Genomic DNA, 22,142 nt, shown 5'->3' with positions numbered 1-22,142 from the left:
GGTCTGGCCCCAGTTTCTTACAAGTGGGTATCGATATCAGTTTTGATACCCACTTCGCAGGATTGGGTTATCATGAAGACTCAAGGGGAAGTGTTAGGGGAGGAGGAGAACCTGCGGCTGTTTGATTTCACTCTAAATGACACTGGGCATGGACCTGGTGCTATGACCTACCACCAGTCCTCCTGACTCTAAGATCGAAGAGAAGAAAACCTTGCAGGGACAACTACCTATGAATTTAGAGGTACAAGTTAAGCAATGGGGTGTAGCTTTATTTTTTCAATGAATGAGTGTTTCCCTTTGGTTCTTTCCACCTCCTTCCTACACTTCATAAAGCCCACCACATCTTGAAGGTCCATTCAACTCTAGAAGCCATCTTTGATGGAGTGGTAAGAACTTGCTAGAACCGCATTTCTGAGATCCAATCAAGGTTGATTGAACTGAATATGAACTCAAAAGCCTGGAACAGCTAGCCCTCCCACGTAGCTGGAGCCCACCTCTATCCCATCCCACCCTCCTTTTCCCTAGAGTCTTAACGAAGTGGTAAGTGACTTTCTAGATTTTGGCTTGAGAGAGGCAAATTACTAGGATGGCAAAATACTTGGGTGACTTCTAGTCCTGTCAGATTGCCCCAGGCTCACTGAGAACACAGCACAAGAGAAGGACAACAGGTGACCCCAAACAGGATCAAGCACCACTCAGAGACAAGAGCAGTTCCAGGGCCCCTCAAAGTTTCCAGACAACACACCCAGCAGCCTCCACCGGTGTCCTTTAGTCCAGCGGTCGGTTGCCAACCTTTTGGCGACCTCAGGTTTAAGGCTGGGCCTGTCCCTACGCGGGTTGCACAGGAGGGGGTGGGCGGGCCCCATTGACACCTTTCCAAGCAGCGCGGAGAGGGGAGGCGGGGCCGGAGTCCTGGGCGGACCAATGAGAACGGCCCCGGACACACAAAGCCGGCGAGCGGGCCAATGGGCGCGGGGGGTGTGGCCTGGCCGCGGGCTGGGGCATTTATAACAAGTTGGAATGCGGCGCCCGGACGCGCGCTGCGAGGCGGCGGTGGGCTCACGGGCAGGGTTTGGAACGTGTGCCCTGGTTCTACCCACGCAGCCGACCCCTACGCCACCTGCTCTGGGCTCCTTCTCGCCATGGAATCGCTGACTCTCGCTCGGCGGCCCGGCCCGGCTCCTCCGGCTGCCCTGGCCGACGGGCTCAAGTCGCCCAAGCCGGTGATGAAGAAGCAGGCGGTGAAGCGGCACCACCACAAGCACAACCTGCGGCACCGCTACGAGTTCCTGGAGACGCTGGGCAAGGGCACCTACGGCAAAGTGAAGAAGGCGCGGGAGAGCTCGGGGCGCCTGGTGAGTGCGGCTCCCTCCTGCTCGGCTGGGCCGGGGGGCCAGAGCCTTGCTCCGTGGATGGGTGGGGAACCCCTTTATTCAGTCTTTTTAAAAAAATATATGTTTTATTGCTTTTTTTTAGAGAGGAAGGGAGAGGAATATTGAGTTAGAAACATCGAAGAGAGAGAAACATGGGTCAGCTGCCTCAGGCACACCTCCTATTGGGGATGTGCCAGCAACCATGGTCCATCCCCTTGACGGGAATCGAACCTGGGACCTTTCAGTCTACAGGCCGATGCTCTTATCTACTGAGCCAAACCGGTTAGGGCTTCATTCATTCTTGACCAAGCTGAGATTGCGGGGCCGGGGCGGCGGTGACGGTGTGTATCGCAGATGTGTCTGTCCCTGGTTGTACTGACAAGGGTCGTGGACCTGAGAACCCCAACAACACCGGGCAGCATGTGGCGATGGCCAGTTAGTGATGGCCAGTGGGTGCAGGGAGCCTGGAAGTCTACGAGCATCCTCAGGGACGAGAGGTCCCCCCTAAAGAAGATGGAACTTGAGTTGGGTTTTGCTGGGAACAGACTTCCAATCCAGCAGAATGGGAAGAGGAAGTAGAAGGTGCCTGATCCTGGTAGGGAGGGAGGTTAGTCCCAGTGAGTGTGTGTGTGTGTGTGTGTGTGTGTGTGTGTGTTTGGATGAATGAGTGAGGCCTCTAGTTCTCAGCTCAGTCCTATGCGTCTGGCAGCCCAGCATACTTCGGAGATATGCACGGGGATGGAATGGGGAGGGGGGGGGAGGAAAGGGGCTTGGACACTTATGTCCTTTCTAAATCTAAGAGTGAGTCGAAGTGTCCGATGATGAGTTTTTTTAAAAAATATATTTTTATTGATTTCAGAGAATGAGAGGGAGAGAGAAATAGAAACATCAACGATGAAGAAAGAGAATCATTGATAGGCTACCTCCTGCTAACCCCCTACCAGGGATCGAAACCAAAACTGGGGCATATGCCCTGGCCAGGATCCAACTCTGACCTCCGGGTTCATAGGTCAGCACTCCACCACTAAACAACAGCAGCAATACGATGAGTTTTTTATTCTGGGAAATGTGAAACCAGGCTCTGGAGCAAGGTCCACTGTGTCCCAAGATTCCTTCGGGTGCAAGGCCTTTTCAGAAAGGTGTCCTGTTAATTTGGTGTGTGTGCGCGCGCGCGCACATTGTAGTAATCATAGTAATCTGTGGGACCTTGAGCAATTAATTTATCGTAGTAATCTGTGGGACCTTGAGCAATTAATTTAGCTCAGTTTCCCCTTCTGCAAACACGGGGAGAAACCTCAGCCTCCCTCACCAGCTGCTGTGAGGACTGAGTGAGAAGTAAGTGTGAATGTAAATTGCTCTGACATGAAGAAACCACTGTGAGAACTGATGCTTATATCTGGAAAGGCCAACCCTGAAAGAGTGACATGCTTGCCGAAAAGTTGGTGAACAGTGGTTTTCAAACTGGAGTTTCATAGGCATAGGAGTCAACTGCTTGTTTGAAATCCTTGTTCTCTGCTCCCACACCCATAGGATTTTATTCTGAAGGTCTAGGATTGGGACCAAATAATCTGTATTTTAACAAGCCTTTTAGGGCAGGTGCTCTAGGAACTGTTTTGCCAAATCCAGTTGAGTGCTGGTTATGAGATGTGTGGAAGTACAGGTGTGTGTGTATATGTGTGTGTGTGTGTGTGTGTGTGTGTGTGTGTGTGTGTGTGTGGAGCCATGGTTTGTCCTATCGGCTGTGGCTGCAGTCGCCGCCCCGGATTGTTTGCTTTAGCAGCCAGTAGCTGGTTTGAAATTCAAGAAGTCCTTTCATTGGTGAAGGAGAGTGGATGCTGGCAAAAGGGGATGGGTTTATGGCCCCATCAATAGGACCGGGTATGCTTTTTCTGCTAATGCCTGGCATGGTCCCTGTTGCCTGCTGCCAGGTTACAGATATTGGGCAATCATATACTTCCTGACTTTCCTTTTCTTTCTCTTTCTATAAAGTGTGAGGGCCTGGTGAGGCTCCAGCTTCAGACTTCTGGGCCCAGGCTTTGTTGGCGGCTTAGCTGGAAGATAGCTGATTATGGGGGGCAGATTGGGTTGGGGGGCATGGGGGGCCTTAAAACTGGGAAAGTGAGATTTAAGTTTAGAGAGCTCATCAGGCTTTTGACCTAGGTCACTGCATTTAGGAGAGAGAGGGAGGAAGGCGGGGAGAGAGGAAGGTGGGGAGGGAGGGAGCAATAAAGAGATCTTATTGATTCTGGAATGAGATAAACCAGCTTTCAGTTTCCAAATCTCAGCGACTGGAGGCAGGGGTTCCAGCTCTTGTTACATCAGAACACTGACTCCAGAAGGTACTTCCCGCCCCTTGCCTTCTGCTGTATGCAGGGAGCCGAGATCTGTAGGAGTGGGACCTGTTCCGAACCTCCCCGATCCATATAGACCGTTCTGTGCTTCTGCTGGGCACTTGCTCAGTGTCTCTCTTCTCCTTGTGGAGCAGCTGCCTGCTGTGCTGATGGTTCCTCAGTTCTGGAGAGGAATCCTCTTCCCCACCCCACCCCCTCATTCCTGCCTCTTCACTGTTCCCTCCTTCTCTCTTCACTGAAGAGAGACCAACCTCAGGATCTTCAACAGGAGAGAGGGACATGGAGCCACCCAGACCCCCTCAAAATGAACCGAGATTACTGATAGACTAACGTCAGAGGAAGACCTGCTGGGTGACTCCCATCCCAATCTTCTCTCCACTTTTACAGACCTTTTCCCGTCCCCAGCCTGCCTAGATGAGATTGTCAGGGGCTTGATGGGACTGTCCGGAGGGGGGGGGGGGCAGGTGGGCAGGACTAATGGCTACTCCAGGAGGGCATCAAAGGAAAAACAAATATTTGCTCTGGATCTCCTAGTCTCCAAGTGCATTTCTGGTATCCCGATGACATTTCCTCCTGTGGCCCTCCCAGCTCCCTCACCCTCCGTCCCCTTAAAGAGAAAAACACCCGCCAGTAGAGTCGACCAGAGCCTTTGGGATGATCTGCATGGAAGTCTTAACCTCTAAGGGCTTCCATGAGGAACACGAGGGGGGGCCAAATGGCTGGTGATCTGGGGCAGAGGCGCTTCTGTCCGATATATTCAATGGCTTGTTGGGATTTGAAAATGACTGAGATGGTCCTATTCCCTTCATTGACAGATGGGGAGACTGAGACCCAGAGAGGAGAGGAGACTTGTCTTCTGGCTGGTTAGTGCATGCCTGCAGCCTAGGCCCCGATCTGACCACCCCAAGTCCTGGATCACCACGTCTGAGTCTTGGCCTGGAAGTTGGCCTTCAGTTGTCCCCCGGCCTGTCTCAGTGTGTTTTGTCATCCCAACAAGTCTGCTCCAGTCACCTTTCTCAGCACTTCAGGCAGTGCCGAGGGTTGGAGGATCGCTGAGAACCGACTCTCTCTCTCTCTCTCTCTCTCTCTCTCTCTCTCTCTCTCTCTCTCTCTTTCTCTCTCTCTTTCTCACACACACATACACACACACACACACACACACACACACACACACTGCCTGTGAAGGATCCTGGTTGGGTGAACTGCACCACATTCCTGGTTTTCACCTTGTCAGGAAGGCTGCTTCACTCAGAGTCAGAATGCATGGGTTTAAAATCCTGCCTCTATTGCTCACCCACCAGCTCTGTGACCTCTCTGTACCTCAGTGTCCTCATCTGTAAAGTGGGGTTATGGTAACTGCTACTGCATGATAGTCTCCTAGGATTAAATAAGATAATATATGGCAAAGTGCTGAGTACAGTAGCCTATACAGTGTCCTCCCAGCCAGGCTGCTGTGACTACAGTCCCTCCCCTCTCTGAAGACATCCATTCTGGGTCTCCCTGCCCTGAGCAAGACCCTGGGCTGTGCTCATCTTCTTTAAGCCTAAACCGCTTTGGTCTCTGCTTTGTTCAAAGTCCCAATCTCTCCTTCAGCCCTGACTCCAGAGAAGGGCTCCCACCTGGCCGGCCGCCCTCCCAGCGCCTCCTGCACCTGCCTGCTCAGCAGCGGGCGACTCTTGTCCTTGGGCCCTGGCCAAACCACACAAGAGAGCTGGGCAGGGAAGTGCCTTGCCCAGCAACCTGGCAGAGTGGGCAGGAGGGTGGCAAGGAGGGTTGGGCACAGTATGGTTTAGGGGAAGCAGCTCGGACTCCCCTCATGGCTGGAGCCCATCCCTCTCCCTGGCTGGTTCTCTGGCAAGCTTGGTGGGAGGGTGAGCCCCCACACGCTGGGCCCACGCCCACTCTGCCCAGCCCAGGCCAGCCCAGCTCAATCTCTCCTCCATTATCTAAGTGGGTCATCCTCCATCTCCTTCCCCTCCTCCCAGGTGGCAGCTGCTTCGTGAAAGGTCAGAGAGGAGCCAAGGACCTTGGCCCCAACTCCTGGCAATAGCCATGACCAGAGATGCCCAGTGCGCACCCTCTTTCCTGGGACCTGGGATCAGCACCTTTAGATCTTGTTTTTCTAAGACCTTCCTGCCATCCTCTCCTGAATCCAGATCATTCCTCCTGATCTGAGTTGGGGGGGGGGGGGCAGTTAGGGGGAGTATTTAACTATTGGAACCCCAGCACCCATGTGTTTGTGTTCCAGTGTTTGTATAAGTGGGATGGGGGTGGCTGGTGGTAGTGTGCAGATTGGCCCGAGGCAGCGTGTGGGGCATTCCCTTCTCCAGGGGCGGGAGGGAGGGAGCTGGAGGCAGGGTGGGGCATCTGTGAGGATCTTTTGTCTTTTGAGACGGCAGCTTCTCCAGGGAACACCTCTCCCTCTTGGATCCTGACTCTGCCTTCGAAGAGTCGGTGCACCTTTTCTGCAGTGTTTGCCATTTGCAACACAGGGCAGAGAGTTAGCCCTGCAGGGCCACGGGAGTGAGGAAATCCCTGGGCTGGGATCAGCAGGAGCTGTGCTCAGACAGGTTAGCAGAGACATAGCTCTTTATAACGATCCTTGGCCAGCACCTTCCTGGCATGGTCGCAGGTGACCCATTTCTGAAGACGCTCAGCGGACAATGCTGGCGTTTGGAAGGGAGCTTTGAGATCCTGGCGTGCAAATTTGTGAATGGCCCCTTTCTTCCTGGCCTTTGCTCAAACATTTCTCTCTGCCTGGCGTGCCCGTGCTGCCCCTCCCTAGCCTATCCTCCTTGGCTTGGCAAACCCCACTCATCTGTCAAGATCTAAAACAGTTCTCTCCCCGCTCCTCCCGGCCGAGGAGGCTCCTCCAGTGCCCCTGGAGCACCTGGCAGACAGGGGCCTCCGTTTTCACACTCATCACACTCCACTGGAGTTTATGTTCATTATGCACTGAAAACCTTGGCAGAGGGACTGTCCAATTGCTGTCTTACATCCCCAACACCTCATATAGCACCAGGCATGTAGTGGGCGTTCAGCAGGTGTTTGGAGAATACATGACCTTTTCATTTTTCAGATGAGGGCAGCAAGACCAGTTGACCAGATTATTTAAGTGACTTGTCTTGAGTTGCAGAGTCCAGCAGTGGCACATAAAGATGAGAGATACCTGAGCTCCTGACACCCTCTCCATAGACCTAGTGTTTACGTGTGCATTCATACAATTGTTGTGTCTGGGTTCCCTGTTCCCTCTGAGTAGAGTGGCCACATACTATGTTATCTAAACCTAGGTACTTTGGAGGGGAAGGGGTCCCTGTTAGTGATATTGCTGGGATGAACCAGGGTTGTCCCTGGGCTTGTGATCTCTCTACCTCTGGGTGATCCGCGTAGCTCCCGTCAGTACGTTTTCATTCTAGAGAGTGGTTGCTCACTAACCGCCTTGCCTATGGAGAACAAAGGTCCCTCCGAATTAGTACCCGTGACAGAGGTTGCCTCTCCACCCATGCCCGGGAAGAAAGGCAGAAAATCTCACCTGGCACCGGCCCCATCAGTCAGGGAGCAGCCCCATGACCTCACCAATATCTCTAGATGGTGATTGGTGTTCCCCAGTAAACTGTCGTTGAGTGCTTTCGATTGCGGGGCTCTGTCTAGGCCTGAGCGTTGGCTACATCTTATCTGCTTTGCTAGGCTAGCCAGCAGGTAGCGAGAGGCCCTTCTCATGGGATGGGCTGAGGAGCCGCGGCCCAGCCTCACCAGGGCACTGACATCTTGCTCTTCTGGTTTGTCACCTGCTTAAGGGCTGGTGGAGGCCTGCTGACATTACTTGTTTCTCTCCTGGGAGGTGCCAGCCACACTGTGCTGTCCTAGGTCCTAATGTAGATGATTGGGGTCCTTGCCCCCCCACCCCCCCCTGAGGCCAGAGCATAAGCTAACAGGAGGATGGAACTGTCCGTGGAGGTTAACAATTCTGATTTAGGGCCATGGGCTTCCAAATTTGAGAGAAATGGATCTCAAGGTTTGATTTGAACCCTCTATCTATCCATCAGCGTGATGTTTCTAGCACAGCTCAGACCCTTTATTGGGGGGAGGGGGGAAGGGGGGACCTCCTTTCTTTTAGGTCTTGTCTTTTTGAGAGCTCTGCCTCCTAAGCCTAGAATGGTTTCTCTCTTGTTGTATTTGTCTGTGTGTACACAGTTATACATCCCAGGTGTGCTTAGCCTTTTCATACATGCGCATCTTTTTTTTTTTTTTTTTTAAATATATTTTATTGATTTTGTACAGAGAGGAAGGGAGAGATAGAGAGTTAGAAACATCGATGAGAGAGAGTCATCGATCAGCTGCCTCTTGCACACCCCCTACCGGGGATATGCCCGCAACCAAGGTACATGCCCTTGACCGGAATCGAACCCGGGACCCTTCAGTCCCCAAGCCGACGCTCTATCCATTGAGCCAAACCGGTCCCGGCCATACATGCGCATCTTAAGCCCTCACATAGTTCTGTCTCATTATCAAGTTATGTGATTCATGTATGTTTTTTTTTTTTACTACCTGTTAATAGGTTATTATGGCCCTCTATCTGAAGAGTACATTGTACTTTATCCATTGTCTGATTATTAAAATGCAGACATTTAGAGAGGAAAGAATTAGCCTATAAAATTGTGTCTTCGGGGAGAGGATAAGGGTCTGGGGAGAGAGATGTGTGGAAGCCGAGCGCCAGGCTGAAACCTCAGAGCTGATGGAGGAATCCAGTCCCTTTGTCCCCATCCCCACCCCCCATCCAGTTCTCAGTCAGGGGTTTTGCAGCACAGCTCTGGGGGCGTGTTGGAGCAGAAGGGGTGGGGGCGTGCACCGAGCACCTGCAGCTGCAGCGTGGGCCTCCACAGCATCTTGGCGGGAGGTTCCATGGTGACAGTCCCTCCCGCTGCCATTGTCCTCCCTGCCCCGCTCAGGGAGCAGAGAGCTGGGCCTGGCTCTTTCCGGGAGGCAGCTCCCGGGGAGGGGAGGAGGGCACGCCGAGGGCCCATTGCCGTTGCCGGGGTGACGGCCCTGGGCACTGTCAGCAGCTCCTCTTACGGGATTACGCGGGGCTGTTCCGCATTCTTGTCGCTGTCCCTGTGAGCAGGAAGCCATTGTCTGCCTCTCCCAGCCCGGGTGAGAGGGGGGATTAGAGGCCCCCCCTCCCAGAAGTGGTTTCCTTTTCTCCGTCTCCTTTTGAAACTCTCCTGGGAAACTGAATGAGGAGCTGTTTACCTCGGCCTGTGCCTTGGGGTTTCTCCTAACTTGCCTGTCTCCGGTGAAGGGGAAGTCTTGTGTTTACCATTTGTGTCCCTGCACCAGGCTCCACAGGAAGTGACCAGCCCTGGGACACCCCGCCCCTGCCCAGCACTGATGCCAGCAAGGCAGGCCTCTACGGCCGTGGCATTTGCCTGGCTCATCTCACAGCCAAAGCAGGAAAGCACCACACAAGTCCGTTCAGCCTGTTTGTTTCACGGAAAAGAAAGCTCTGAGGAGGGGTGGGACGGCCCCTGGGGACAGCGACAGAGCCTGGAGGAGAACCGCCGTCTCCTGGCTCCCAGGCTGTGTCTTCTGCACACATGTGTGCGCCCGCGCGCGCGTGCGCACACACACACACACACACACACACACTCACACACATACACACACTCACACACATACACACATACACACACTCACACACATACACACTCTCACACATATACTCTCACACACACACTCTCACATATACTTACACACACACAACTCACATACACTTACACACTCACTCACACACATACACACACACTCACACACACTCACACTCACACACATACACACTCTCACACACACACTCACACACACTCACACATATACTCACACACACACACTCACATACACTCACACACATACACACTCTCTCTCACACACACACACACACACACACACACACTCACACCGCACAGTTGTGATTCTCCCCTTTCTGTCACCTTGGCCCTGTGTGGGATGGAGAGAGAGGGGGACGGAGACCCCCCAGTCTCCAGAGCTTTGTCGCAAAGGCATCTGGCAGCTCTTTCTTCATTCTCCCTTGCCTCCCTCCACCCTTGAGGACCGGCCACGAAACCCAGCTGAGCATTTGTCCTTTTATGGCATGTTCACCTTTACAGGCAAGAGGGCGAAGCTCAGAGGATGCGGTTGCTGGGAGAGGGACATTCCTTCCCTGGACTGAAGAAACCTGTGAGGGGTTTTTAGTTTTCATATTTTTTTGTGTGGTAAAATATATATAACATAAAATTTACCATTTTAAGCATTTAAGTGTACGATTCAGTGGCTTCCAGTACAGTTTTCATGGTGTGGAACCATCACCGCTATGCATTCCTCCCATCGTTTCATCTCTCCAGACAGAAGCTCTCTGTACCCGTCAGACAGTCCTGCTCAGCCCGCCACCAGTCCCTTCGCCTGGCAACCCCTGTTCTGCTTTCTGTCCTGGGCATTTTCCCCTCCTGGTCACCCCATCGAAATAGACTGGTACAGCATTTGGCCTGTGCGCCTGGCTTGCTTCACTTCATATACTGCTGTCCAGGTTCATCAAGGCGTGCCGGCTAGTGACAGTATGACTTTGAGCAGATCACTTGACCTCCCTGGGTACCAGTTTCCTTGCCTGTAAATGGGGATGAAAATGCTTCCTGTGCTTACCCCCCAGGGCTGTTGGGAGGACCAGTTAATTTACTAGCACAACAAACAGTTATGCAGTGCCTACTGTGTGCCCAGCACTATGCTTGGCATCAGGGATCCAGTGGTGGGCACATCCTCGTCCTCCTGGGGTAGTAGGGTAAATCTGCTGTGTGAATCCTAAAGCATCAGCCTTCCCGATGGTTGTTACTTTCCTTGTTCATCGTTGGTCCTGACTCCTTCCTGCTGCATGGACCACCCCTACAGAAGGTGCTCTCCAGCCTCTCCGCCATCTTCCCTGGTGGAGGTCAGAGTGGCACCCTGGGGTGCGTCCTGTGGCCTCGGCGGCAGCAGCAGGCGGACCACAGTCAGGACTTGGAGAGTGTCCTTGGGGACACTGTTAGCTGCCAGACCTTCCTCTTCACTCTCCAACATTCTCTTTCCCCAGGTGGCCATCAAGTCGATCCGGAAAGACAAAATCAAAGATGAGCAAGACCTGATGCACATTCGGCGGGAGATTGAGATCATGTCATCACTCAACCACCCCCACATCGTGGCCATCCACGAAGGTACAGAGGCAGGCGTGTGCACCTGTGCGTGTGTGTGTGTGTGTGTGTGTGTGTGTAGGAGCAGTCAGAACAGATGATACGGGGAAAAAAAGAAAAGAAAAGAGACACAGGCTTTAGAGTTGACAAAAGCTGGATTTGAAATTCAGTGGTGTGGCTTGGGCAGCTATTCAATTTAGTTTCTGGGTGGGCGTCAGTTCCTCATTTGTAAAACGGGATAATCCCACCTGCGTCACAGGGGGAGTTGCAAAGGCCAAACAAAATGTCACCGTGTGCTCAGCTCGTGGGAGGGACTCTGCGTACTGTAGGCTTTTTGTGGTTATTGTTCGGGTTTCTGTACTTGAATGCTACCTCCCCAGCCCAGTGAGAGCCTCCGCGATACGGGGGCGGCTGACACAGGGAGGCCTGCACCTGTCTCGGGCGCATGGGTGCTGAGAGCCAGCCTCCTAGGGCCTGCCCCGTCCTCGGAGTCATTCCCGCCAGGCACCTGGCTCCCTCCTCTCCTTATCACCTCTCCCAGCCTCCTCTTGCTCTGACAACAGTGGTGGCTTTCCATTCCAGCTGCCCTGTTCCCTGTGACCGAGACAACAAAGCAAGCAAGAGGCGGTGGGGAGAGGGGGGAGAGACAAGGGAAAGAGGGGGAACACCTTCCCACACACATCTGTCTGCTTCCAGCCTTTACATAATGTCAGTTAGATGGGACAAGGGATAGCAGCAGAGGGAGGAAGACTATGGCTTTGCCCTCTGTCTGAATAGTCCTGGTAGGAAATATGAGAGAAGTCTTCTCTCTTGGGCTATATCATAGGAAGATGAAGGGCAGAGCCACTCACACGGCCCTGTGGCCTGAGCCTGTCCCACAGGAGCCCAGGCAAGAGGCTAAGAAAGCCCATTGTATCTCTGTGTATTCCCCTAGGGCAGAGTGGGCATGGCGGAGTAGTGGTTAAGCCCGGCTGAGCGTGGTGATCGGTGTGTGTGTGTGTGTGTGTGTGTACACATATGGGTGCGTGTCCCACACCCATACCCCCAGCCAGGTCTGCGCACTGAGCTTTGAAGCTCAGGATGTGGCTTCCCCCTCCCCTTCTAGTTCTGCAGATGGAGGGCTGTCATAGTTACTGTGTGAGCGGCAGGGCTCTCCGGATCCATCCCCATGGTGACCCAGCCCTCAGGAGGTTAGACTGGGGGGTGGAGGGTTGGGGGACTGACCTAGCTGCTGTCCAGAGTGTGCTGGCTCTTAACCCCCGATTTCATGGCACAGAGGCTGCAGAGATATGGAGAAGCACAGGGGGAGAGGCTCAGCTGGACACCCCCCAGGAGGCTGGGCTACCACCCATCAGGGCCACTCACTCATGCTCCCCTGGGAAAAAGCTCAGTCCTCCCCGCCATGTATCCGAGTGCCTGGGAGCTGAGGCTCCTCCTGGGAGAAGCCACCTCCCTCAGCTCCCTCTCACCTGCTAGACAGCAGCAGCCCGGGGCTGGCCCAGCAAGCCCAACTCCTAGGACCTGTTTGACACAAAGATGCAATGTCAGGGCCATGCGTGTTCTGACACAACCCAGCTGAAGGGCCAGTTTGGCGACCTAGTCGTTCCCTAACCTTTCCAGGGGGCTGGAGCCAGGACGAGGCCTCACAGGGCAAGAGGGCCCCTCCTCTACGTGTTGATGAGCCAGATGGGGCAGGCTGCCTGCCAGGAGCCCAGCCAGTCAATGAATTACCGAACATTCTGATTGCTTCTGTGGCCGAGGCCCTGGAAGGACTCTGGGTGGGAAGTCAAAGGTGTTGGGGGAGATGAGTACTCAGCTCTCCAGGGTACTGTGTAGTGTACAAGCCACTTACATAGACTTCTGTTCCTTTTCTGACCCTCAAGGCAGGCATTGTGTGGGCATTCTTATGTATATTACATATAGGAGGACGCTACTAATAAATCTAACAGTAGGTGGCATGTATTGAGGGCTCGTTTATGTCAGCCCCCCCGCCAGCTTGCTCAGCCAGTCCCCGGCTATCACTGGCCTTTTTATTTTAATTTAAAAAAAAATGTATTTTATTGATTTTTTACAGAGAGGAAGGGAGAGGGATAGAGAGCTAGAAACATCGGTGAGAGAGAAACATTGACCAGCTGCCTCCTGCACATCCCCACTGGGGATGTGCCTGCAACCAAATGTACATGCCCTTGACCGAAATCGAACCCAGGACCCTTCAGTCCACAGACTGATGCTCTGTCCACTGAGCCAAACCGGTTTCGGCATGTGAGCGGCTTTTATCTAGTTCTCATCGCAGCCCTCAGAGGTTGCCATGATCATCCCCCTCTTCAAATGAGGAAACTGAGGCACGCTGGTTGAATAACTTGCCAGGGCCACCCAGCCAGTAAGTTATGGGGCTAGGATTCCAGCCCCGAACTGACGTTCTTGCTGCTGGGTCTAGAAGAGGTTTGCCGTACGTCCCACAGCAAAAAGCACCGACTTCCGAATCCGACAGCCTTCCCATTCTCACCCGGGGATGGCCCTGCCCTTTGGGAACTTGCAAGGTGGTTTCACGAACCCACAAAAGCCAGAACCTCCAGAGAGGGCGGGGGAGCCAGTGTGCTTGGCCTGAACGAGTCACTGCTGAAAGATGTGGAGAGCGTCAGAGGCCCTTCTCCTGCCCTTACCTGCCACCCTCCTGCCCATCACAGGCATCCCCAGAGGAAGGTCCTGGAGGGGGGGCCTGGTCCAGGGCCAAGGAGAGGCCAGTGGCCCCCAGGGGGAGCAGTGTGCGCGGGAGGGTCCTGATGTCCTGTCTTGCTCTGCCCAGTGTTCGAGAACAGCAGCAAGATTGTGATCGTCATGGAGTACGCCAGCCGGGGCGACCTGTACGACTACATCAGCGAGCGGCAGCGGCTCAGCGAGCACGAGGCCCGTCACTTCTTCCGGCAGATCGTCTCCGCCGTGCACTACTGCCACCAGGTGGGCCCCACCCGCCCGGCCCTGCTCCGAGGGGGTGGTCCCGGGCTCTGGGGCTGGTTTGGGCCAGAGAGGTTCCAGGTTTCTCCAGGATCACACAGGGAGATGAGCAGAGGCAAGACTCGATTCTGGGCTCTCGGCCTAGTACAGTGGTTGGCAAACTCATTAGTCAACAGAGACAAATATCAACAGCACAACGACTGAAATTTCTCTTGAGAGCCAAATTTTTTAAACTTAAACGTCTTCTAATGCCACTTCTTCAAAATAGGCCCACCCAGGCCACGGTATTTTGTGGAAGAGCCACACTCAAGGGGCCAAAAGAGCCACATGTGGCTCTTGAGCTGCAGTTTGCGGGCCATGGGCCTAGAGGATGCTAGACTTTGAGTCCCTGGGCCAGGGCTGGAAGGGCCTGTGATAACCATGGCTATTCCCAGCCTACTTGTCTCTCCCCCCCCCCCACCACTGCCTCGTGTTTGCCTCCCTTTCCGGACTAGGCCCTCATGCCCGCCCTCCCTGCTGACCTCCCCCTGAGCCTCCTCCTCCCTCTTTCAGAATGGGGTTGTCCACCGGGATCTCAAGCTGGAGAACATCCTCCTCGATGCCAATGGCAATATCAAGGTGAGCCCACGTCTTGTTTCCAGCAGCTCCCCCTCCTCCCCAGCCTTTCCGCAGCCTTTCGCCAAGTAACTCGAAGCCCTGGGGTCCCAGGAGGAGTCGAACGAGCTCCGACTTACATGTTGGTGCCCCTTTGTTTTATGGATGGAAAACCGAGGCCTCAAAATAAGGGGCGACTCGCACAAGGTCCTGTGGCTAATGAGGGGCTGAGTGTGGGCTAGAACCAAGGTCTGCTGACTCCCCAACCAGTGCTCTCGACATCACAAGACTGACAAAAGTCTAGGTCTAGGGGCAGTTTTTGCTCACTTGGGACTGGCAGGGAGCAGACCGTCGTTGTCCCTGCCGGTGTGCATGTGTGCACACATGCGCACACACATGCGCACATCCATCTGCTGCAGTTAGGTAACCCTCTGGCACTTTTCCCCAAAGGCCAGGCCTTCTAGCACCAGCTTCCCGCAGTTTAATTTAGGAACGAGAAGGGCACGCTGATGAGATAACCTCAGAGCACGGCGCTGGAAGGGGGAGAGGCCAGGCCGGCCCCTGCATGTACCTGGGAGGGCACTGACTCTGCACTCAGACTTCCTCAGAATCTTCTCGAACTCGGGACATAGTCCTTTCTCATAATAGTCCCTGTGCTCTGAGGTGCCCAGGCGCTGACTTCTTTCCCCCTCCCCAGCCAATTCCCGGAACAGGTGGAGCTGGCTTTGATGTATGGGGTGGGGGAGGGGAGCAGAGCCCATAAACCCCGGACTGGCATGAACTCTCCATCTGCACCAATCACCCGCCTCATTATGGGCTTGATAAGGGGCCAATAAAGCCATAAACGAAGGAGCCAGGCTTTCGTAAACAGGCCCCCTCCACCCTGGACACACATGGCCCTCTGCTGGGGGGGGGGAAGAGGTCAGGAGCAGAGGGCGCTGGCCTCAGCGTCTGTCCGAGAGGATGGTTGGGGAAAGATCTCTCCAGAGAACAAGAGGTGGACTCGGGGCCTCTCACAGCCTCGGGATCCGATGGCTCAGGGAGTCCTGGGGAAAAGATTCCCTCTCCTGGGCTGTAACTCCGGCCGTGATCTTTGTTCTGCCCTCACCTTTGCTTCTCAGCCATACTGGGCTGACCCCATGATCCTGCCCGGGCGTGGACATAAACAAACCCTTCGCTAGGAAGGGCGGCCCAGCCTTACATGCTTACTCAGAGCTGGGGTGGCATGCTGCTGAGGGTCGTGACACTGGCATGAGATGTTAAGTCTCCCCCTCCATCTGGTCAACCTCCCATTGGGTCCCATTCATGGGTCACACCTGTGCTAGGAGCTGCAGGAGGGATGGAGACAGAAGGAGGTCCGCACTGGGAGCACTGAGGTGGCAATATGAGGAGACAGAACTTCTAGGCAGTGGCTATAGCAAGCCATTGGAAACTGTAGAGCTTCGGGGGAGAAGATCTCAGGGCATTGGAGGGCTTCCCAGGGGGAGGTGGGCTTGCTGGATCCAGAGGATGCATAAGCCTGGGGTGGAGTACAGCATGAGCAGAGGAGCCTGGGCACAGTGAGGACCCGGAACCTCCCACACCCCTACCGGAGTGCTCATGGACACAGCTTCCGCAGGGCACTTCCTTCCAGGGCCTGAGCCGGGTGGACAGCGCCCAGTGCGGGCGGGAGTCATGGGCAGCCTTTCCTCCTGCTGGGGCCTGGGGTTCCCCAGGGTCCGGGAGGGGCAGGCTGAAAGTGCCAGGCCATCCCAGGCCTTGGCGTGACCCTGTGTGTTTGTCTCACCCTGCAGATCGCTGACTTTGGCCTCTCCAACCTCTACCACCAAGGCAAGTTCCTGCAGACGTTCTGCGGGAGCCCCCTCTACGCCTCGCCCGAGATCGTCAACGGGAAGCCCTACACGGGCCCAGAGGTGGGTGCCCGCCCTCCACCACCGGCCTCCTCAGGCATTTCCTGTGTGACTTTAGCTCCTCAGAGCATACAATTCAAAACTGCTCGCTCACCCCTACTCCCCCAAAGCAGCAACTTGCCAGGTCTCTAGCCAGCAGTGGCCAAACTGGGACAAGAACTCAAATCTCTTGTCCCTCAGCCTAGTTCTGGGCTGCTCACCTTCCTGGTTCCCATCACCTTTCCCAGCGCCCAGCCAGCCACTCCTTCCTGTCCCCGAAGGATGGCCTCGCCACTGCCCTCGTGTTTGTGGCTGCCCCTGCCTAGGAGAGGTGATGGACAGCACCTCTCCCTGAGGCTCAGTCCCTCCTGCAGCGTCACTCCTTTGCCCTCAGATACTAGAGGGAGGTGACTCTCAGATGCACTGGCCTCTCTCTCTGGTGTGCAAGGGGGGCTGGAGGCCCTCCAGTATCCTTGCTGATCTGCCCCCTCCTCCCCTCTCAGGTGGACAGCTGGTCCCTGGGTGTTCTACTGTACATCCTGGTGCATGGCACCATGCCCTTCGACGGGCAAGACCATAAGACACTGGTGAAACAAATTAGCAGCGGGGCCTACCGGGAGCCGCCGAAACCCTCAGGTGAGTGGGCGGTCTGGGTGTTCGCATCCAGGCCCAGGTGTCCTGAGCTAATTCCTGAGGCGGAGTCAGTGGCACAGAGTGAGGAGGACACCCCATGCGGCTGAGAGGACCCTCCATCGCCTCCTGCTCTTCTCTCTCTGCCTCCGGTGTCTGTGACCTGGAAAAGGAGGGATGTCTCTTCCTTCCCTTGTGGGCACGCTCTGTTGTATTTGGGGAATGCTTTCTAAGGTCTAACCTAGATCCCTTTCGCTTTAGTTGACTCACTTTCCTCTGCTTTTGCCCTCATCCTTTGAGTTCTTTTTGTCCTTTCTACCTACATTGTAAGCATCTTGGTTTACCCTTCAGCACAGTCCACATTCTTGGAGGGTTGCATCTCTGGGGAGAACGAGGGTGCACACTCACATACAACAAGGCTAACGAAGGGGCCCGAGGGGCATGGCATGAGAGAGGAAGCTGGCAGAGTCCATCCAGGAGAGTCAGAGGCTGGGCAGTGGCAGGGCTGGGGCGTGTGTGGAGCCCTCGGTGGGAGTCAACGTAACTTACCACAGAGTGAGGGGCATCTTAGCGCAGGTGGGGGTGAGCCAGGGAGAGGGGTGGTGGGTGCCCATCCTCATGACTGCCCACCTGAAGCCCCTTGTCTCTGTCTTCCAGACGCCTGTGGCCTGATCCGGTGGCTGCTAATGGTGAACCCCACCCGCCGGGCCACGCTGGAGGATGTCACCAGTCACTGGTGGGTCAACTGGGGCTACGCCACCCGTGTGGGGCAGCAGGAGGCCGTGCACGAGGGAGGGCACTCTGGCGGTGACTCTGGCCGGGCCTCCATGGCCGACTGGCTCCGGCGCTCCTCCCGGCCCCTCCTGGAGAACGGGGCCAAGGTGTGCAGCTTCTTCAAGCAGCACGCTCCGGGGGCGGCCAGCGTGGCCCCCAGCCTGGAGCGCCAGCACTCCCTCAAGAAGTCCCGCAAAGAGAACGCCATGGCCCAGTCCCTCCAGGGGGGCCCGGCTGGTGACACCGCCCCTCGCCCCAGCAAGGACAACCTCATACTGCCGAAGGGCATCCTCAAGAAGAAGGCCGCCACCTCCTCCTCGGAACAGGCCGGGGGGGACTCTGACCTCAGCCCGGCCCCCGCAGGCCCAGAGCAGGCTGCAGCCCCCCTGCTCCCCAAGAAGGGCATCCTCAAGAAGTCCCGGCAGCGGGAGTCCGGGTACTACTCCTCTCCCGAGCCCAGCGATTCTGGGGAGCTCTTGGACGCGGGGGACGTGTTTATGAGCGCGGGGGACTCCGTGGAGCAGAAGCCGGCCCAGGCCTCGGGGCTGCTCCACCACCACCGCAAGGGCATCCTCAAACACAACGGCAGGTTCTCCCACGCGGCCCTGCCGCTCACGGCGCCCGCCACCTTCTGCTCCCTGAACGAACTGGCCTCAGCCTGCCCTCCGTCCAGGGCCAGCCGCCCCTCGGGAGCTGTGAGCGAGGAAAGCATCCTGTCCTCCGAGTCCTTTGACCAGCTGGACCTGCCTGATCGGCTCCCCGGGCCTCTGCTGCGGGGCTGTGTGTCCGTGGACAACCTCACAGGGCTGGAGGAGCCCCCCTCAGAGGGCCCGGGAAGCAGGGGCCTGAGGCGCTGGAGGCAGGACCCCCTGGGGGAGAGCTGCTTTTCCCTGATGGACTGCCAGGAGGTGACGGAGGCCTACCGACAGGCCCTGGGCATCTGCTCAAAGCTCAGCTGAGGGGGGTGGGGGGGGCATCGCCCCAGTGGATAGGCTCGAAGATGCACCTGGCAACACCCTGAGGGGAGCCCCTTCTCCCCTGCGTCCTAGGACCAGCGTCCCAGCCCAGAAGGCTGAGATGGTTGGCCGTTTAGTCCTGGGGGAGCAACAGATATGGGCAAAACGGGCGCGTGAAAGGCATTGAGGGTTCGATGTCCTCAGCCCTGTGGAACCAAGAAGATAGTGGAGAGGGGGGAAGGGTAGAGAAGTAGAGGGAAGGCCCGTGGCCAAGTCCAAGTTTTCCATCTCCTGTACGCAGCCCCATGGGAAGAGCACACTTTGCAGCAGCCATGTCCTTAATTGCTGTGCATGGTGCCTGCGCCTCAGGCGGGATGGAAACTCTCCCCATCCCCACCCCCATCCCCACCTGGCACTAAAACTGGAATACGGAAACTGCTCCTGTGCAAACTGCTCCTGTGCCTGGGACGTCCTCAGACTGTTTCCTGCGTGTGCCTGTCCTCATTCCTCCAGCAGGGAGAGAACACACGTTTTCCTCAAAGGCTCTCGCCCCTTTCCTGTCCTCCGAGCCTCCTGACGCCCAGGCCTCCTGGCGTCGCTGCTATGAATCTGAAAGACTTGAAGAGGCTCCGGCTGCTACTGGACTTCATCTCAAGGGGCCCCGACTCCTCAGGACCCCACCGTGAACCTCAACGGCTCTGTGACCTTCTCCGGCCTCTAAGCTGCTCCGGCTCCTGAGAATGGATGCGCCTATGTCTCTGGGGTTTCCGGACCCCAGAACGTCCTATTTATGGTTCCAAGCTCTGTGTTCTTTTTAAAAAATGTATGTTGCTGTTTTCTATACTGTGAATACTGTGTTCTGGAAAACCCGCCATACGTGTAACATTTGTGTTCAGAGAACTATTTTTGCAGTGATTCCCTACTGATCGTGGGGGAAGGGGGCCCTTTTTAAATCCGCGTGTTCCGTGGCACTGGCCAGAGGAGGTCTCTGGCTCCCTTGTCCACGCCCTGATTCCGTCTACCTGATGGTCCCTCTTCCCTTCTCCGCGGCCAGGAAAAGAACCGCTCCATTAAAAACCAGAACGGCGACTGAAAACAGCCTCTGTTGTCCTGTGTGGGGAGGTGGGGCACAGATCTTTGAGCCTTCACACACTCCTGCTGGGAAATAGAGACGCTACTTCATAAAAACAAGCCAACAACAAGCACCCAGCTGTAGCCCCCAGAAGCTCCTTGAGACCCCTGCATTCCTAGTTCTGCCCTGTTAAACGCGGGGGGGGGGGGGGGGGGTCGGAGTCCTGGGCTGAAGGTCCCAATTTGCTCTTCCCGTCATGGGCACTAAAGGGAGAACTGGGCTTGGCTGATTGTCCAGCCCTGCTCCCAGCCTTCTCTGCCTCTCCTTCCACCCCTCTCCCACCCAGTTCTGTCCCCCGCTGCTTGAAGACACCCCCACTGCCTTTATTCTCTCCCCAAAGAAATCCCCGTTGCCCAGTCTGCCCCCACCGCCTGACCCCTAGTGAAATAAAGAATGCTTGGAATGCCCCCCTCGAAGGCCGTCCTTCAACCCCCAGCAGAGCATGCCCAGCCCGCTCTGCTCCTTTGAGAAACTCCAGGGTCCCATGAGGACAGATGAAAGGGAGAATAAGGACAAAGGGCAGGCAGGCAAGCAGCCCAAAGACTCCAGCTTCAAGCAGGTTCCCTCCCTATGCCCTACTCCCTACCCCAACACACCCCTGTCCCAGCCAGCTCCAGCTCCCTTCCCTCAGCACACCTGCTCTTCTGGGTTGGAGCCTCTGAGCCTCGGGATCTTCCCTCCCCTTCTCTGCAAAATCGATGGGTCTGGGGAGTAAGTAAGGAGTCCAGGCAAGTATGGGGCAAGATGCTAGAGCTAACAAGAAATTGCTCCGACTACAATTGGAGTATTTCAATCTGATATCTTCAAGGTACTGCTGAGGACTGGAGCTCTGGGCTATAAACTCCGGGTGAACGCCGGGAAAATCTAAGGGAGGGTTTTTACCTTCAAGAAGCATAGAGTTCAGCTGCAGAGTTGGCTGACTCCTTTATTCATCCAGCTTAGGAATCAGCCCTATTCTCTGCTAAGCTCTGTGGAGACAAAGGTTGTTGCTATATCTCTAGTGCAATGCATAAGATCTTAGCCTCAAAGAGGCTGCCGATTGGACAGCAAGGTGGCATGTGTAAAAATGAGTAAAATTCGGACTTATGGTCAAGAGGGTGGTGTAGGTAAATGTGATATTCGCCTCCTCCCACAACCACATCGAAATTACAACTAAACTACAGAACAAACCATCTTTCAGAACTGCCTGAAACCTGGCTGAATCCAAGTCTGACAACTAGGGAATTAAAGAAGAAACCACACTGAGACTTGTAGGAGGATGGAAAATAGGACGGGCTGGTCCCACACCCATGTGTGATGGATAAAAATTGAGGAGTGAGAGGTTCCAGCCCCACATCAGGCCCCCAAGTCCTGGGTTCCAGTACCAGGAAGAGGAGTCTGCATAACTTCTGGCTATAAAACCCAGCAGGGATTGTAACTGAGTGAGACGGAGGGCATTTGGAGTCCCAGGCAGTTTCTCTTAAAAGGCCTATACACAGACTTACTCAGACTCCCTCCCTCTGAGCTCCAGCACCGGGGTAGCAACTCAAAAGGCACCAGGAACATATAGGAAGGAACTGGATTGTCTTGCATCAGGGGGAGAGCTGGAGGGGAGCATCTTTCTGCCGACAAAAGTGCTGGCAGAGGCCATTTTTTCTTTCTAGAGACCCCCGCCCTCCCTGACCCCCTCTAGAGCCAGCAAGTAGGCTCCATATTTAAGTCTCCATTAACCTGGATCACACTGTTCACTCTGCCCTAGTGATTCCCAGAGAACCTGCCCCACCCAACTTTGGTGCCCATCAGTGGCTTTTTAATACAAATGTCTTGGCTCATGCTTCAGACTTTCCTAAAATCTCTCAAACAAGCAGCATCCAACCTCATGTTCCCTATACTTCTCACTAAATAGCCCCTGGCTTGGCACTAGCAGCAGCCAACCTTGGTTCACAGCCTTGAGCCTCACCTGAGCACCTCCAAGGTGGCCCCAGGCACAACACAGGCAGCAGCTGACCTTAGCTTGCACCTTCCAGGAGGCCCAAGAGCCAGTGCACCTGCTGGGCAGCTTAGAGCATCATCCAATCATCTCTGCAAGTGACATATTCAAGGGGCAGACTCAGTGGGCACCAGAGCCCTGCTGAAGTAAGTCCAGCTCTGTGGAGTGGGTCCCTGCACAGTTGATTTTCCTCAGAGGTTGGTGGTCAGTGGTTGCAGCCAGTCTTTGCAGCTGATTAGCCCCGGGGGTAAATCCCTCCCCCTAACATGCCAACATTAATCAAAACTCAACTACACAGCTCACATGGG

The 22,142-nt window shown here is 55.3% G+C and overlaps 1 protein-coding gene across 1 annotated transcript; it reads left to right on the top strand.

The window, feature by feature from the left end:
• The first annotated feature begins 1,049 nt into the window (after nucleotides 1-1,049).
• NUAK2 (NUAK family kinase 2) lies at nucleotides 1,050-19,546 on the top strand. Its single transcript, XM_036442280.2, has 7 exons — nucleotides 1,050-1,355; nucleotides 10,839-10,959; nucleotides 13,742-13,893; nucleotides 14,443-14,508; nucleotides 16,278-16,397; nucleotides 16,877-17,009; nucleotides 17,661-19,546. The coding sequence occupies exons 1-7, from the start codon at nucleotides 1,143-1,145 to the stop codon at nucleotides 18,734-18,736; spliced, it is 1,881 nt and encodes a 626-aa protein (XP_036298173.1). The 5' UTR covers nucleotides 1,050-1,142; the 3' UTR covers nucleotides 18,737-19,546.
• The last annotated feature ends 2,596 nt before the right edge of the window (nucleotides 19,547-22,142 follow it).

The sequence above is a fragment of the Pipistrellus kuhlii genome, unplaced genomic scaffold (genome assembly GCF_014108245.1).
Source record: "Pipistrellus kuhlii isolate mPipKuh1 unplaced genomic scaffold, mPipKuh1.p scaffold_m20_p_18, whole genome shotgun sequence".
Classification (NCBI taxonomy): domain Eukaryota; kingdom Metazoa; phylum Chordata; class Mammalia; order Chiroptera; family Vespertilionidae; genus Pipistrellus; species Pipistrellus kuhlii.
The sequence above is the reverse complement of the archived record's forward strand: the minus strand, read 5'-3'. Positions and strand labels throughout refer to the sequence as shown.

Coding starts and splice junctions, on each gene's coding strand:
- NUAK2 (XM_036442280.2), top strand. CDS start 1,143: ATGGAATCGCTGACTCTCGCTCGGCGGCCCGGCCCGGCTCCTCCGGCT. Junction 14,509..16,277: donor ATGCCAATGGCAATATCAAG/GTGAGCCCACGT, acceptor CTCACCCTGCAG/ATCGCTGACTTTGGCCTCTC. Junction 17,010..17,660: donor GGAGCCGCCGAAACCCTCAG/GTGAGTGGGCGG, acceptor TCTGTCTTCCAG/ACGCCTGTGGCCTGATCCGG.